The 16,848-nt window shown below is 45.9% G+C and overlaps 1 protein-coding gene across 1 annotated transcript in view; it reads left to right on the plus strand.

Moving 5' to 3' along the window:
• The window catches only part of LOC144754563 (aflatoxin B1 aldehyde reductase member 2-like), a 302,692-nt gene that overhangs the window by 124,670 nt on the left and 161,174 nt on the right, over positions 1-16,848 (plus strand). The window contains exon 6 of the mRNA XM_078642496.1: positions 2,355-2,454. Coding sequence (XP_078498622.1) covers positions 2,355-2,454 — 100 coding nt within the window. The remainder of the gene's footprint in view (positions 1-2,354; positions 2,455-16,848) is intronic.

The following is a 16,848-nucleotide window of genomic DNA, read 5'->3' on the forward strand; positions in this document are numbered from 1 at the left end:
AGTAAACGGGGCATGCTCAACAGGAGGGACTACCTCAAGCTGGACAGCCTAAAACAAATTAAGCCAGCAAATAGAAAGTCATTAATTTGAGTTACAACCCATACAACCAATGGTAAGCAATGGACCAAATGCATTACAAGGCAAGCTTTCAGAATGTCCACAAAAAGTATTTTCACAACCAGGCAGCTCTGTTCTCTGGTAGGCTTCGACCTAAAAACAAAGCTGGCTGAACGTCCTCCTTCTGATAGAGAGCTGGTTAATGATTATCAGAGATTGCAGTGAAATACGTCAGAAATGGCTCTGAGAGAGCCACGTTTACTTTCATTTGTTGCCACCCTTTGTCTCCCCTCTAGCTCAACTACAACAAAGGGAAGGCTTTTGAGGTGATATAGTTGGGACCAAGAATGGGGGTTACCACTAGTGGTTCCTTTCTGGACTCCTGCACAATTTTAATAGCCAGTGTTTTTTTTAAAACATCTGACCCCTGAATATTTTAGTCCAGAATCCAACGGCGACCGTCCTCATTTCTCATTGTGTCTTTGTTGTGTTTCATTGTTTAGTTGAACTGCTCAAAAACAGATCAAAGAAAAGTCTGCACAACTCTTGGTTTCAGCATCTCTCTACATTGTGACTATGACAGAAAGCAATCTCACGCATAGTTATGTAGTGATTCGCTGTAAATATTCTAAATAGTGTGGCTGTGGCATGTGTGTGGATGTGTGATCTAAGGGCTGTGAGGCCATGAGTGCATGTGAAGTGAGAGCGGATGGGGCAAACAAGTCGATGACACAGTGAGGAGCGGTAATGGAGACGGTCTATGGATGGGGTAACCTTATTTATTTTATTAAAACATTTTATGGATTTTAACAAAAGCAAAACTAGATCATTTACCTTGCGGTCCAACGCAGAGTCCAACAGGGGACATCAGGGGATAACATTATTGATGTGGGTCATCTAAAATTGGTGGTTCACAAAAATTGCGATTGCCAGCTGGACAAGACGTTTGACTCCAGGACGTTAGTATAGGGACCTACCTCCCATAATAAAAGACCTCTTTTCTGCTCTGGTGCTAGCAAGCAACGGAAATGTTTCTTCTCTCTGCCACTTCAACAAGATGTGGCAGAAAAAGGCAAAGCAGAAGTCTGCCAAGCTGTCTGTGTTGTAGCCGCAGCAAGAACAAGAAGAATAAGCACCAGGCGTCCTCACCCTTCAGAGGTACCACAAATGATGTTGGATGCAACTGCACTAGATGGAGAAGATCCTCTTTGGTGGCTCCTTCCCACATTATTCAGTAACGCTCCACATTCCAGCCTCTGACTCCTAAAGTGGGTGGCACTGGAAAACATCCCAGCCTCCCCAGTGCCTATTACATTACAGCAGGAGGAAGGGGTGTAACGAGGCACTTGCGGGGAATGGGTCCCCAGGGCCCCCAGTCATTCAGGGGCCTCCTCATCAAACTCTACAGAGGGGCCCCATCATTTTGTATTACACCACTTTAGGTAAAATGGGAGATGTGATGCTGCAGGAGTTACCTTGCGCGCTCCAGTACCCGGACCAACTGCCACCAATGTTCACCCTCCCAACAAGGGAATGAGCTCTATAAAAAGTAACCTGGAGGAGGATGGCAGGAAGTATGAGGTTGCACAGGATATGGGTATTTGAGGCCTGACCAATTGAGACTTGAAGTTGGCCTGTGAGTGTACATGGCAACCAAGACTGTGTTGAGGCGTGTGAGGCTTTACCTGGGTGTGTTGTAAGTGTAACTGGACATATGGGGCATTTTAAGGGTACCTGGCCATACCGGGCTGTGCATGGGTATATGAGGCTATACCAGGCATATTATGTTGTACCTGGAATCTAACCCTGCATCTTACACATCATGTATATGTTGACCGCTGTGCCCGCTGTCCTATCATTGCTATGCCCTAGCCATATTATGGCTACACTACTGGCAAAACATGGCAAAATCCTAGTTAATGTAAGGTCAATAAGTGAAGCATTGTATTTACTTTTGTTACTTTCAATTGTTGTAGTTATTGTTAACCCCAGTGAAACTCACAGCCTGCGGTGCCTTTAGGGCCGTTGATCATTTAGGGTCCCTCCCTATGATGCCATTTTGGAGATTAAAGGTCATGTGATGATGTCATTGCAGGGGGCGTCTCAGGGCATTTAATGTCACTTATGATACTCCTGGGCTTTAAGGGAATAACGTCACTGACTGAAGAAAAGTTATTCTGTTCACATTTTTGTCTGCTGTTCTGTTCATAAATGGTGTTCTTTGGTTCACAGCTGTTTGCTATTCTGCTCTGATGTTCTTTTCATGCCGCCATCTGATTTCTTACTTTGGTCTCTAGGTGGTTTACTGACTGGAAGGTACAGATATCAGGATCAAGATGAGAGTCAGCCAGTGAGCAGATTCTTTGGCCACTCGCGGGCAGAAGTGTACCGCAATAGGTGAGATGCCTGTTCATTCATCTCCAATGCGAAGAATTCTTATAGAGCCCTGGGAACGATTGGCTCTGGGGGGAGACTGGGATATTGCACTTCCATGGCTAGAAATGCAGAACGTGTTGTCCTTGTTTGTCTACTGCTTAATGCCGTGTTTCCTCGGTTACGTTTTGATTACTTACTTCCATTTCGCAGGCACTGGTCAGGCTTATGGCAACATTAGCAGATCTAAGTGCTTATTGGAGTATGATTTTGAGCACAGACCAAATGCCTGTGGAAGTGGTTTGCAGTATCCCATGCTAGTTGAGGTGTTGCCCATTCCTTGAACAGATGGGCAGATTGCAGTGCCATGTGTACATGAAGGGTGGGATTTGAAGGGCCCACAGGATGGTTTGCACGGGATAGGCCGATTGGTTCTTGTGTGCATAGTGGGTGGGGTTATCGGGGCACAGAGCTCAGAGGGATGGGAGTCAGAGGGTAAGTGGCTAGAAGAGAATCCTTGTAAGGCTGTATGCACAAGGGGTAGTGTATTCACAGCCATATGGAACAGAAGCTGAGATTTGTAGGGCTCTACATTTAAGAGCTGGTGTGCAGGTCCCCTGCACAGGAAGTGAAATCCTCTCATGGCCTTATACATGAAATGATATATGCAGTTTGCTATGCGCTTCGCGATATGATTTGCAGGAACATTCACATAGTGTTGCTGCCCTGCCCATGTTATGTGTCTGGTTAGCCCTGTGTATTTCCCCTCTGAGGTCGGAACTCATGCGACCCCACTTGAGTTACTCCTCTGTAACTGATATAAGGCATCAGAGTTGGGCCTTGATGTGTCGGAATCCGTCGGGGGAGACAGTTCACCCAGTGCTTACACACCTTCCATTAAATAAATGAAATACCAGCATTTGTAAAGAGCACTCCTACCTCCGGTGAGGTGTCCCGGTGCTGGGGGTCGTCGGGAAGATTAAGCAAGCTATTACTCCGAGTCACATGGTGCTGGACTAACCTGCTGCCAGAGCCGGGGATCGAACCGTGAACCCTGTGGTCCTGAGTCAGACTCCCTGGCCGCTGCGCCACACCCTTCTCAGGAGCTGGATATCACAGTGTCAAAGACAATAGAAGACCTATAGGAAAGATATAGGAGGTAAAAAGAGAGATAAAAACACTGGATCTGGATTTTTGACGGGAGGAATTTTGTTAGTTTCATTGGACTGCTTCTTGAAGCAGGTGGAATCTGCCCTATGGTATAGGGACTTACACTGATCGAAGCAATTGCATACAACCAAAAAAAACAGTCTAATGAAGTGACAGGGGCAAACTGCTTACTTCAGCACCATGCTATGAGGAAGCCAGGGAAACACCAAGAGACAACTCCACCTCCTGTGAAAACCATAGGTAACGTGAGCAGCCAGCTATCGGGTAAAGGGAGGAGACAGTGAAGTGAAGCACATGAACAAACTGGTAAAACGGAAGTGCAGCGCTCAGAGGAACTGGACAGGGTGAAAACAACAAAAGCTGAGTGGGAACTGGTAAAAAGAGCAATAAGAAAATATAACACAAGTTGCAAGCGTTTGTATGTTTGTGAACCTGGAAAGAACAGTTGTGACCCAGAATGAGCTGTGCAAACCCCAATTGAAAGTAACTTGCCATTGTCTGTTGTGAAGTTCCGGTGTGCCTTTATTAAGAGACTAGTGCTGTTTTCTACACTTATAATATCCACTTCTGTCTTTCCGTTTTGGTAAGTATTGGTATTGGACTTACATGAGGGCGGTTACTTGGACCAGGAGCAAGGATTGGATCTGGAACGGGCTGGAACTATGACCATGACTGACCCCGCTTCCTGTATTTGGCAACGTAAATCTTGGCTACTGACTCGGATACCTTTCGGGTTTATCAGGGAGCACTTGTTGGGCTTCCAGACGTGCTTGGAGCCTAAGCACCAAAGGTAAACTTTGTATGAATCCGTGATTGACATCTGCTTCCTGCAGACACAGCATGGTTTGAAGCCTGTAGTTTTTGGAGGGGTATTGTAACTAGCACATTATTGTGATAGCGTTTTTTTAGAAGACGATGAACACTGCCACAAAGTTAGGTGCGGAGAGGACCTGTCATCAGTACACAGTGGTGGAGCCAGTGTACGGCTCTGTGCCATTAGCACCATGCAGGGGCGGCTCTAGGCTCATGGTGGCCCTGGGCAGGGAGCATAGGTAGGGGGCACTGGAAGAGGGGCCCCGGGCGGGGCGGAGCCCCCCCGGAGCTCAGGAAGGTGTTTTAATAAAACGTCCAGAAAAGGCGTTAGATGACCAGTACCTGAGGCTGCTCCTACCCTTCCGAGTTCGTCTCAGAACGATAAAATTTAAGAGGAGGAGGGTATTGTAACACACGACGTGAGGGACTGGCACAGACGGCTGCAGTGCCAGGGCCATGACAGGGGCCCCGGACCCGCAGCCCCCCAACAGAGAAAGAATCGGTGGCCTCTTTGCCCGGAAACATTAATATCGATTTCATATCGAATATGGCGTCTTACGCATGGCGGATGGCCACGTCCGTTGCAGGCACTGCATAGCCGCCTTGTGCTCATGACACAAGAGTTGTAGTGTGAGTAGCCTCATGCATGTGGTGATGACTAGAAATGACAAAAGGCCCACTCTCAGTAATGGCTGGTCATGGAGTGCCAGTCGGGGCTCAACGTGAAAGGCCGAGTGTGGCCTAAAATACGTGCGCCTACTCACAATTATTACTGGTACAGGCAAAGGTTAAATTGGCTAGGTAGGGTCGACATGATTTAAACCAAACACGGGGAGTGCTCGCGTTTCATAAATGCCGGCAATGGTTACAGTCAAACATGGTCATTGTATGCGGGGAAGGGGCCTCCTGACTTAGAGAAAGTTCCCCGCCCGGCAAAGGTTTACAAAAATGGACACATGCTGTTGCGGTTTTATTTAAAGGCAGGGGGGCTAACGCCTCCTGATAAATGAGAGAGGTGGGGGTGGTAGGCCATCGTCTAATCCTCAGACGGGACATGCAGGGTATTGTGCAGCAAAAAGAATCAGTAAAAAGCCGGTTCAGCTATGGGTGCGTGCCTTGTCTGGCGCAGCGTAGGACAAATGAAGAAGAGGGTTATCGAGCAGCAAGCTCTCTTACCTTACAATGTCGGCCGTAGCTCAGGATTTAGAAAACTCCGGTGCCGGTTGAGGAGCCGAAATATACTTGGTGTGTGCGCGAGGACGCATGAACGTGCAACGTCATAATTTCTCACACTTAGGCAGAGTCAGCAGAAGATTACAGTATTGGCGTGGCGGCCCACAGGGTTTGGCGGCCCTGTGCAGGTGCACAGCTTGCACATGCCTAAGGCCGCCCCTGCACCATGGGTGGGGTGAAGGCCGAAGGTGAAACTCCTGGCATGCTGGAGCTATAGCCGAAACAATTTACGGATCCAGTTTGGTGCCTTGTGCAGTTCATAATGTTAGGAATCTGCAGTTAGAGTATTCACCATAAAAAGCAATAATGAACAGAAGTAACAGGTTTTTTTAAAACCCAGACTCGCATAAGTCACAGAACCTGCATAGTCTGTTTCGTTGCAATGGGCAGCAAATCTCCTATAAATGGCATTTTAAAACCAGGGGGGGCGTGGCCAGCAGGCTAAGATGGCGGCAGCAATCCCCTAGAGCTCCGCATCGCAGCCCGCGCCTATAGCCTCAAAAATGCCCTAAATCAACCGAAAAATATTGCTGAACCCAGGGCAGTGAAGGTGACGACGAGGAGAGTCAGCGGACCCAGTCGGAATGCCCGGAGTCAAGCGGACGAGTCCGTGAGAGGCCCCGTTGTGTTAGGGAACGGGCGTCAAAAAAATGGCGGCATCCGACGTGGCCCGGGCGCTGCAGAGATTGAGCCGGGGTCGGGGCCGAGCCGAGTACAGCGCTGCCCCCCAGGTGCCTGGGAAGCGATCCCTCCAGACAAGCAGGTGAGGAGCGGCCGCAACTGCTCGCAAGGCCCCCTCCCCCCTGCGCGGCTGAACCTTCGGCTGGAGAGAAGCCCTCCTTAGGGGGCCCATTACATACCGCACCGTGAAGTGGGGCCACAAGATTGTCCAGGCCTCGAGGCGCGCGTGGGAGGGTGCAGGCTGGCAGAACAGGCCCCAAGCCCGAGATAGCAAGAGGCGGCGGGCCAGGATTGTGATCCGACTCAGCGGCGGTCCCCCCGGAGGCCAGAGAGCTGGAGCAGGGGCCTGGGGAGTGCGGATTGTGAGCGGAGACATCGGCTGGTGGAGTGGTCGCGGGGCCCTAACGGCATGCTACCGGAGCAGTCCTGAGGTGGGGTGGGCCAGTGGCGCTGGATAGGTGCCACCCCCGGAGGAGACCAGTGCGCTGCCTTTGGGGAAATAACCTCACCCCATACTGCCTACACGATACTTCTTGCCCTGCTCCTGGGGACACCCCTCACCCGCGGCGACCCCGGGCCTCGAGGCTCGCGCGGGGGGAACAGTGACTGGCCCTGAGTTCCCCGTGGGGCACGTTGAGAGCAGCGAGACACTGCGGCGATCCCCTGGTGATGGGATCTAGGGAGTGAAGCTAGAGTACAGAGGAAATCATTGGGGACATAACCTGGGGGGCCCCTGCTACGGGACACCGGGATCACAGCGGCTGGATCAACGATACCCCCTGGGACAGTAGCCAGCGGGCCCCTGGGGGCCAGAAGGGGGTGGACTTGAGGTTCCGTGATTTCGGAACCGGACTCCATTTTGTTTGAGTTGTTCGTGACGCCATTTTGTGTTGCCCTCACGTAGGCCGTGGAGGTAAACGAAAGAACAAAGTTGCATGGGCTTCGTTGTTCATGTACGCATTAACTAGGCCTTTTCCGATTTGTGAGTGAACTGCAAGACGCTGACCCCGTCACCTGAAACTGACACTTTTGCGAGGCCAATTTCTCTAGCTGATCGTTGTCTGAAATTGCCAATCAATGTTCAGGGTATCGTTAACTTTAAGTTCCTTGCACATATCTTATCCTACTCAGCATCTGAATTGTTTCTTTCCTTACGACTTTTCATTACATGGATAGTGCTTTCAATTATGGGTTTGTCCGGCTTGTGGAAATCGAATTTGGGACATTCCTAATAATTAACTTGTGGGTTGGTACAATGTAAATCGAGCTTTTTGGAATGTGATAATGTGTGGGAAAATGTATTTCATTCGTCAGTATTGGCCGCTGTGGGTGTGCATTCATAATGAAGCTCAAAAAGATCTATGATGTCCCTAGAGTATGTATCTAATGGATTACTACGTTGGTCCAAAAGATACTATGCATCCACCATAGGACTTGCCTGTTTTTTGGGTCAACCTCACAACCACAAAAGTATGAACTTACTCATATCAAAAGGGACTACAATAAGGTATTTAAATCAATGGTATTAGCAATTTGTAAACACAATACCTAAACACAATTCTAACAAAACAGTAAGTGTACGAATAAAAAATGTCTGTGGCAAGAGTGTGGTTACAAAATTAAAACATATGTTTATTCTGTTTCATACAATTAACTTATTGTGCAATAACAATTACATATAGACATTTAAAAAAATCAATACATATAAAAACAGATTTGTTAAAAACAAAGATTACACATCCATATGTTAAAATTGTTCAAGAGAACAAATGTCGGCGCAGCGTTTCGGTGTTGATAATAGGCACCTTCTTCAGGACTGTTTCTCTATAAAGAGACACACAATTACCAATCAGACAACATTACAATTAAAAGTTTTCTACAAGTACCTAAACTTAACATGTTCTGTCTATCTAAAAACATCTATGGTCCCATTCATTTCTATATGTTCATTGTTATATCAAAAACCATTTAGCTAGTTTACATAACACATTTAGACCTTTACACTTTTCGCCCCTATATTTTCAGTTCATAGTGTGGTTGTATGTGGTTCCCTCCTCTGTCACCTATTCACAGAATCCTATATTCTGTTACTTGGAGAGACACAGTAACATAAAGTTGCTACGTCTCTTACCTTAATTATCAATTTTCTGGGTTTATTAGGAGACACTTTGCAATATCGCGTCTTCGTCTGAATATGCTCAGTTGAGAGTACACCCGCACCGATACGTCTACGTGGTATAGTGAGTTCAATTTCTAAATAAGATTATCAAGAAAGAAATTATTAACACTATGGGTGACCTTACATCTTGATTCTAGGTACTCTCTAATATAAAAGAACAAATAACAACAGTACCTGTATATTTATAAATTTAAAAAGTACACCGCCATGGAGGAGCCACCGATCTAAGTTCAGGTGCTGTATATCTATGAAAGACATGATGTAAAAATAACTCAATATTCTGTTTATTAAATCTTTATTTCGGCCATACGGCCATCAAAGATACACAACAAGATAAAACATATACACCATAAAACATCATTAATAGTAATAAGACATACTTGTACATTATAAAATCGTTCATATCTGTAGGTTAAAACTATAAGGGTTTACATATAGGAGACTGGAGCTAACTCAATGACCGTGACTTCAGCAAACTGGTGCGAATATGCCAGACATTGGTAAGAAATTTAGCCAATGCAAACACAGTTGGACTCGAAAGATCAGTTTTTAAAATTCTATACATTGGGAGATACTCTCTGCCACCAAGGTTTCTAATAAGTGGGAGAAGCCAGTATCTCCTCGCTTTCGAGTACGTGGGGCAAAACAGAACTACATGCAAATCACTTTCCTCAGCATAAGAGCATGTTGGACACTGCTTAGGGGAGGGCGGGTTTGTCCAAGAGCTCGTAAAAGCCCGCACGGGCAGGATGCCGTATCTCCATTGCAGAAACAGCTTCCTGGCCAGCACGGGGGACATAGCGTCCAGCACCCTTTCCATCCTGTATATATCTTTGCCTAGCATAAATACAGAGGTCAGTGATCCCTCTCGCTGATTTTCCATAGCCGAGGATAGTTTATGAGCGTGATAGGCATCGACCAAATTTCTGCGTGAGATGCTTAATGAGGCCTCAGCAGGATCGGACCAAAGATCAGGAAACCCCAGTGACGTACATAGATTCTGAATATATTTTAGCCAAGGGATCTGTAACGCTTTTGGGTGGGATATCAGCTCCCCTAGTTCAGCCCTGTAGGCTAAAAGTGCTTCACTGCTCCACAGTCTTCGCCAGAAGACTATGGGTCTCAGTCCTATTTCATCGGCTATTGGTCTCAATCCCAGATCCAACCTCAGGGGAAGGAGCGGGGTACTTGGCGGGAGTGCAGTTATCTGCCTGATAAAATTATTCTCAGTTACCGACAGACTGCGAGTTGGTGTATGTCCCCACAGTTCCGCCCCATACATTGTGGCGCCCCTGGCCTGCGCTTTGTAGATCTGGATGAGCGGACCCAGAGGCCGATAAGTCTAATTTTTCAACATCCGTGTAATGCCCCCAGTGGTCTGTACCAGTTTAAGGTTAGCCCTGGTCCGGTGTGCCCCCCACGACATGGACTCATTCAAGGTTACACCTAAGTAATCGAAGGTGGAGACTCTTTCCAACCGTGCCTCTCCCAGCAGTGGATTCGGGCGCAATTTTTTACTTGGATTCAGGACCATGAATTTTGTTTTTCCAGCATTAATTTCTAGGCCCCTATCCATACAAAAGGCCACGAAAGAATCAAGGATCCGCTGGATCCCCATTGGGGTTTTGGACAGCAGCAGGGTGTCATCTGCAAACATAATTGCAGGCACCCTGCTGCCGTTCAATTTCGGAGCATCAGTGTGTTCAATGCCATTCAAATGGGCGATTACCCCGTTGACAAAGAGGCAGAACAGGGTCGGTGCGAGCACACAGCCCTGCCTAACCCCCCTGTCAACGGGGAATCTGTCCGTCAACTCCCCCGACTTTCCACACCGCACCCTGGCATAGTTGTTGTGGTGTAACCTCTGCAAGATTATTAGAATGTCCGCAGGTACGCCCATCTCGGCCAGGACCCTCCAAAGTTTGCCTCTGGGCACCAGATCAAAGGCGGCTCTTAAATCCACAAATATTGTGTATAAGCTGCCACCATCGAAAACCACTGTCCTCCAGTAAATGATGTTCAATCGGAAGACCTGGTCCACCGTTGATACTCCCTTCCTAAATCCAGCCTGGTAAGGACTAAGGACTTCCGTTTCTTCTGTCCAGTCCTGGAGCCGATTGAGCAGTACCCTCCCAAGGAGCTTCTGGGGCACATCAATCAGACTAATTGGTCTGTAATTGGCTGGAAGCAGGGGCGAGCCCTTCTTAAATATGGTAACCACCTCCGCCCCCAGCCAAGTACTTGGGACTTCCATGCCGCATAAGACTCCATTAAACAAAACGGCTAGATATGGGGCCCACACATCTGGTTCCTGCTTAAAAAGATCTCCAGGCAGGCCGTCAAGACCTGGCGCCTTGCCCGAGGCCAAACCAGCTATTGCTGCCCTAACCTCTCCCACTGTTACTAATTCCCCCTCATATGTCCCCTGAGGACTGCAAGTATCACCCATGCTATCTCCCCCCATCGAGCTATAAAGGGTTTGAAAATGAGCCTGCCAGACCCCAGCTGCGATGTTGGGCTCAATAGCTGAAAGGAGGTTCCCCGACCCCCCATTCACTATTCTCCAGAACATTCTGTGGTCTCCCATTACAAGGGATTTGTTGAGCTCCTCCCATTGGCTCTCCTCCCATTCAATTTTAGCATGGGCAAGTACTTTTTTATATGCCCGTCTGCTTTCTCTTAGCGTCTCCCCACCTGAGCCCTCCTTAATATTTCTTAGAAGTTCTTGTTTTGCTTTTTTACAGGCCGCATTATACCACATGGTTTTTGGCGCTTGCCCCCTACTTGCATTATGTGCGTTGCTATACAGGAAAGGACTCATACCCTTTATAAGATCTTCATGGGCCTGGTATAATTTACCAAGTGTTTCCGTATTGCCCCTCTCAATGTCCAGCCCTCCTACACTCTCTAGGATGGGGATTAGCCCCGCATAAAGCTTCGGGAGTTTCTCCTGGCTTGCAACTATTTTTTCCCACCTGATCCTTTTTTTGTTGTTGGCCAAAAGCAGTTCAGGTAGGTTTCCCTCACTCGCTATTATGGGTTGTTGGAGGCCAGGATGTGTGAGATCCAGTTCTAATGCGTTGTGATCACTTTCCAGCCGTTCGGTAACCCTAAAATCCCTAATGGTAGGCCAGTTGGTTATCTGTACCAGAACATAGTCCAAGCGGGATTTTCTTCCCGCTCTGTTAAAGGTTGTTCTACTAGGTACATCTGATTTAATTCGCCCATTACAGGCTCTAATTCCAAACTTTAGGGTTAGGGCTGTGATCTGCAACGCCAAGGGTGTCCAAGCCTTCGGGGGAGGAGCTTCTACCGATGGTACTGACCACCTGGCCTCTTCCTCCATCTGGAAGCCTTCTAAGAGGCCAGGCAGCGGCTCAAATTGGGAATTTAGGTCCCCCCTACTATATAGGGTAAATCCCCGGGTATTTCAGCTAGGTAGGTTGCAAGCTCGTCAATCGTAGGTGACTCCCTGGCTACTCCCACTGGCCTAGAATAGACATTAATAAAGGCAAGTTTTACTTGATTCGGCCAGGATAGTAAGACCACAAGGATATCGTCAGATGGTACCACTAAGCGTGAAGCCTCACAGCCTAGGTGGGAAGCTACCCATGTTGTTAATCCACCAGAAGGTCGGCCTTTGCCCTCCCACCTGGCCGGGATAGAAAAGGACTGGTATCCCTGATGGGTATGTTCCTCCCTGGCCCAGGTCTCCTGAAACATGCACACATCCCCTGTCTCAATGTATGCAACCCAGTCTGGGGTAGACAGCTTGTTGAAAATTCCAGCCACATTCCAGCAGATAAGTCTCAGACGCTCTGTATCAGGCGTCACGGGAAGGGGAATATTGGATTGAGCCGGCTCAGTTTGATCATAGTTGGTTACAACGGGTACAATTTCTGTAATGGCTCCAACTGGCTCGGGAGAATCACTAAAGCCATTTTCCGTGATCATAGTTTCCGGGGCTTTATTTGTAAACAGTCAATCAACCCCTTCCAACCCCCCCAAACAGTTAAACCGATTATAATGGAAGAAGGGGGTATCCGGCAGTTGGTTAACTGGACGTATGGCATGTTCCCGATATCTAGGTCTCCGCTCTACCCTTGTCCAGTTGCCTTGTTCTGGCTCATGGTACATACGGGTGGGGGGGAAGAAAAAGGAGACTGGCAGGGACTGAATAGTGGAGTCCAGTGATCTATTCGTCCCTGCACAAATGTGTAGAACTGTGCCTGGGTCACGAAAGGAGACCATAATACAATCCCCCATGATTGTTTTCCTCGTCCTCCCCAGCCAAGGTACCCTTCTAACCATGGTGATCTCATTATTAAAATGAGGAGGTAAGGGCCTATTCCAGTTAAGCCACTTGATGACTTTCCTCTTGAGTGTTATAAAATTTTCTTTTTCACCGCTTTCCAGGGAAGGGGCACCCGCCAGTACTACCATAAAGCTATTGGCTTCCGGGGGCAAATCCGGTCTCCGAGTTCTAGGTGCAAACCTCCCTTCCTGAGGGGGGGGAGAGCTGACATTGGGTTGGGCTCTATGGGTTGTGCCAAGGGATGGTCCATGTGTGGCTGCTACTGCTAGCTCAAGAGGGGCAGTATTAGGGCAATATTCTGTAATACTGTATTCTGTCTTTATTGTTTGCGCAAGAGCTGGTATACACTCACCACCTATTTCCTGTCACTTCCAAAAATCGCTGTAGCCGTGCCCGAAATGCTATTTACCACGGTGTTCTTAAAATCAAGGGTTGTCCTCAGGATTTAAAACGCGATCTGTAGTGTGAGAAATTTATTTTAAAGGTATTGTTATACTTTGCGTTATCATTGTCAAGTCAGTCAAAGATCTTTATTCGGAAAAATAAATCCATAAAAGTACACAACAAATGCGATAACATACAATACCATACAATAAATGAACAACCGATAAAATGATCTGTCTGATGTGAAAAATGCAAAGACATGTTAAAAAAGACAAGACAATATATACAATATATATATTTTTTTTTAAATCTTAAGAATGGCAACAACTATCCAAACAAATATATATATACAGATTAAAATGTACGAACAAAGAAGATAATGTAAAGTGCAATATACAGATTATAAATTCTTATTAGTCAATGTGCAAAGTAGCTCGTGAGCGAACAGCAGCTTTAAGAAAACAACTCACTCTAAATATTATTTCCTCGGTACCCAACATTAACAAGTTCCTCATTGCGATCTTAAAATCTACCAGATCGTTTTTCCTGCAATATGGTATTAAAAAGTGCACAGTAAACAATTTATAAAAATCACAGAAAAACATGAAATGCAAAAGGCTTTGTTTCATAGTCGGGTTACATGGACAAACTAGCGTTTCTAGATGTTTGTTGTAACCCAGTGGAAAATTTAACAAATTAACTATGCTCCCGTCCCGGAAACGGAATAGTAAACTTCTATTCCACCTACCAAGATGTAAGCATAGGTATTTCCGGGGCGGGGCAGAGTAACTAGAAATGAGCTCTGAGTGGCCCAGATATTTTGCAACCGTACATTTTGGAAAGTGTATTCTTTCTCGTTTTTCTCTATATAGGTTGAACAAAGCCCTTTTAATACACTTCTTATAGGAACGATCTATAAGGTTAGGGGATGTAAACAAATAACCATACCCAACATCCGTTAGACTTTCATTTACTGCTTTTAGCCATGGTATATAATGTGCCCTATCACATTTTAAGCAGTCTGATATTATGTCTTGGGTCAATATGGCTGCCGGGTTTGTCCATATCTTTAACCAAAAGAGGGCAGGCCTTGATCTAACAAAATCCTCTATGTAGGGGATGTTTAATTCACTGTGACATATGAAATTTGAGGCACAAATAACTCCTCCCAACGATTTTCGGCAGAATCTATTTTCTTCCGTCTGGATATGGAGACAGTTTGTATATCCCCATACCTCTGCACCGTAAGTGCCAGTAGGGATGCATTGTGTTTGGTAAATCTTAATTAATGGTGTTATCACATCCGCATGGTTGGGTTGGCGTAAAGAAATTATGGAGTTGATGGCTTTGCCTAATTTGTTTCTGGCATAAGAAACATGTGGATGCCATGATCCGCTGTTAGAAAACAACAGCCCCAAATATGGGAAAGTGCATGTACTGTGTAAAACATTTTCCTCTGAGGTTATCCTTGTAATTTTGTGCTTTTTTGGGCCACAGGACATAATAAGGGATTTTTTAAAATTTGTACTTAAGCCCAGATCAGCCATGAAACTAACGAAACCTGAGATTAAAATACGCAGGGCCTTTGGAGTGCGGCCCATTAGGACCGCATCATCAGCGTAAAGTAGGGTGGGTATGGGCATGCCCTTGATATGCGGTACATCTTTAGTTAGAGTACTTAATGAGCTGCTCAATTCATTAATATATAAAATAAAAAGCAGAGGGGCCAGAACGCAACCCTGTCTAACCCCCCTGTCAATTAAAATATCGCTTGAAACTTCACCAGAGCAGTTAATACGCACACGGGCTCTTAGGTTGCTATGGAGATAAGATAAAAAATGCACCAAATTCTCATCTAAACCATAATTAAGAAGGGCGGTCCATAAACGGGAACGGTTTACAAAATCAAAAGCAGAACTCAAGTCCATAAAACCAAAATATAAGGGGGATTTTTTGGCAATTGTATATTTTGCCATTATCAAATTTAGGTTAAGGCACTGTTCTACCGTGCCCACCTTACTACGAAACCCTAGCTGGCTTGGGTGTAAAATTGAACTTTCCTCTGCCCAAGTTCTAATTCTTTTAAAAATTACCCTGCCCAGAACTTTCAGGGTGTTATCAATTAATGATATTGGGCGGTAACACCCAGGATCCAGCCTGTCGCCTTTTTTGAAGATGGGAACGATAGTACTATTTGACCATGTTTCAGGGATGGATTCATACGTTAAGTTATTAAAAACATTGCAAAGTAACGGTGCCCAGAAATTAATTTCACATTTTAATTGGTCGATGGAGAGACCATCTGGGCCGGGTGCTTTATTACTGGCAGATTCGGCAATAGCATCCTCTACCTCAGGCAATGTGATGTTTAAGGGAGTTGGGGGAGGAAGGTTTACTTCAGGGTGATCGAATACAGTATACATCTTTGAAAAGTGCTCCACCCACGCAGGTCCCAAGATATTACAGTTGATTGATGTTATATTTGAGCCAAATGATCTCAAATTCTTTACCTCCCTCCAGAAACCTGGAGTGTCTTTTAGGGCGGCTGTACATACAAGGGATTCCCAGTGATCTTTAACTAGTTCATTTGATCTAATGCGCAGCGTGGATTTATACCTTGCTCTCAGAAGCCTTACCCGAGGAATATCCCGTGGTTTAGCCATGAGAGCAGCCCTTAGATCCCGATTTGCCTTCGAGCAAGAGGCATCAAACCATTTTGGGGTTTCCTCAACTTTCCTTGATGTTGGCTTGGAAATTTCGCGTTTTATTGCGAGGCAGAGTTCACCAAATGATTTAATCAGATTACCCCCGCAATTGTCAATATCTAGACAATCCGAGATCAATGCAGGATGTTTCCTAATCACATCACCCAAAACACCCCTATTATCCACCCCCCTCCAGACAACCCTTAATCCATCCGTTGTGGCAGCCAAGTTTGCTGCCCCAATTTCCCTATGTGATTTTTTCTTTTTTCCCCCCTAACAATTTCAGATGAATCACAATTGGGTAGTGGTCACTATATGCATTACACACTACCTCTGCCTTTGATAAAACATCGGCAAGGGAAGATGAAACAAATATATAATCAATAGTTGTTGCACTTCCGTGGCCGATGTAAGTGGGAACCGGTTTGGTGCTTATATTGTTACCAGCAAACTCCATAGAGTTTATGAGTTCTCTATTTGCAAGGAGATCAGATAATTCTACACCTCTCCTGCATGGGGGATTTCTTAGATAGATGTGAGCATTAAAGTCCCCTCCTAAGCAAATCCCATCAAACTTCCCGTATTTACGCCCCTCTAATATATCGTCAAAGAAATTAAACAGGTCTAAAAAATTACAATTTGGATGTGATAAAAAATAATTATTATAAAAATTAATCAGACATAATTTTACATCTCTTACATATACCAGTGCCATAAAACTCGAGTTTTTGGTTTGTATCACTTCAGTTTTTACCCCTGCTGGTATCTTTATCCAAATTGACAAACCCCCACTTGGACGGCCTAAGGGTGGAGATGGCACAATGCTGTTGTGACAGCTATACCCTTCTAATAACAGATTAGTTGTACTCCATGTTTCCTGAAACATTAAAATATCATAACAATTTACCCAGTCCTTCCATGCTTTATTTTCTAATTTA

This window comes from Lissotriton helveticus, chromosome 5_1, assembly GCF_964261635.1.
Source record: "Lissotriton helveticus chromosome 5_1, aLisHel1.1, whole genome shotgun sequence".
Taxonomy (NCBI): Eukaryota; Metazoa; Chordata; class Amphibia; order Caudata; family Salamandridae; genus Lissotriton; species Lissotriton helveticus.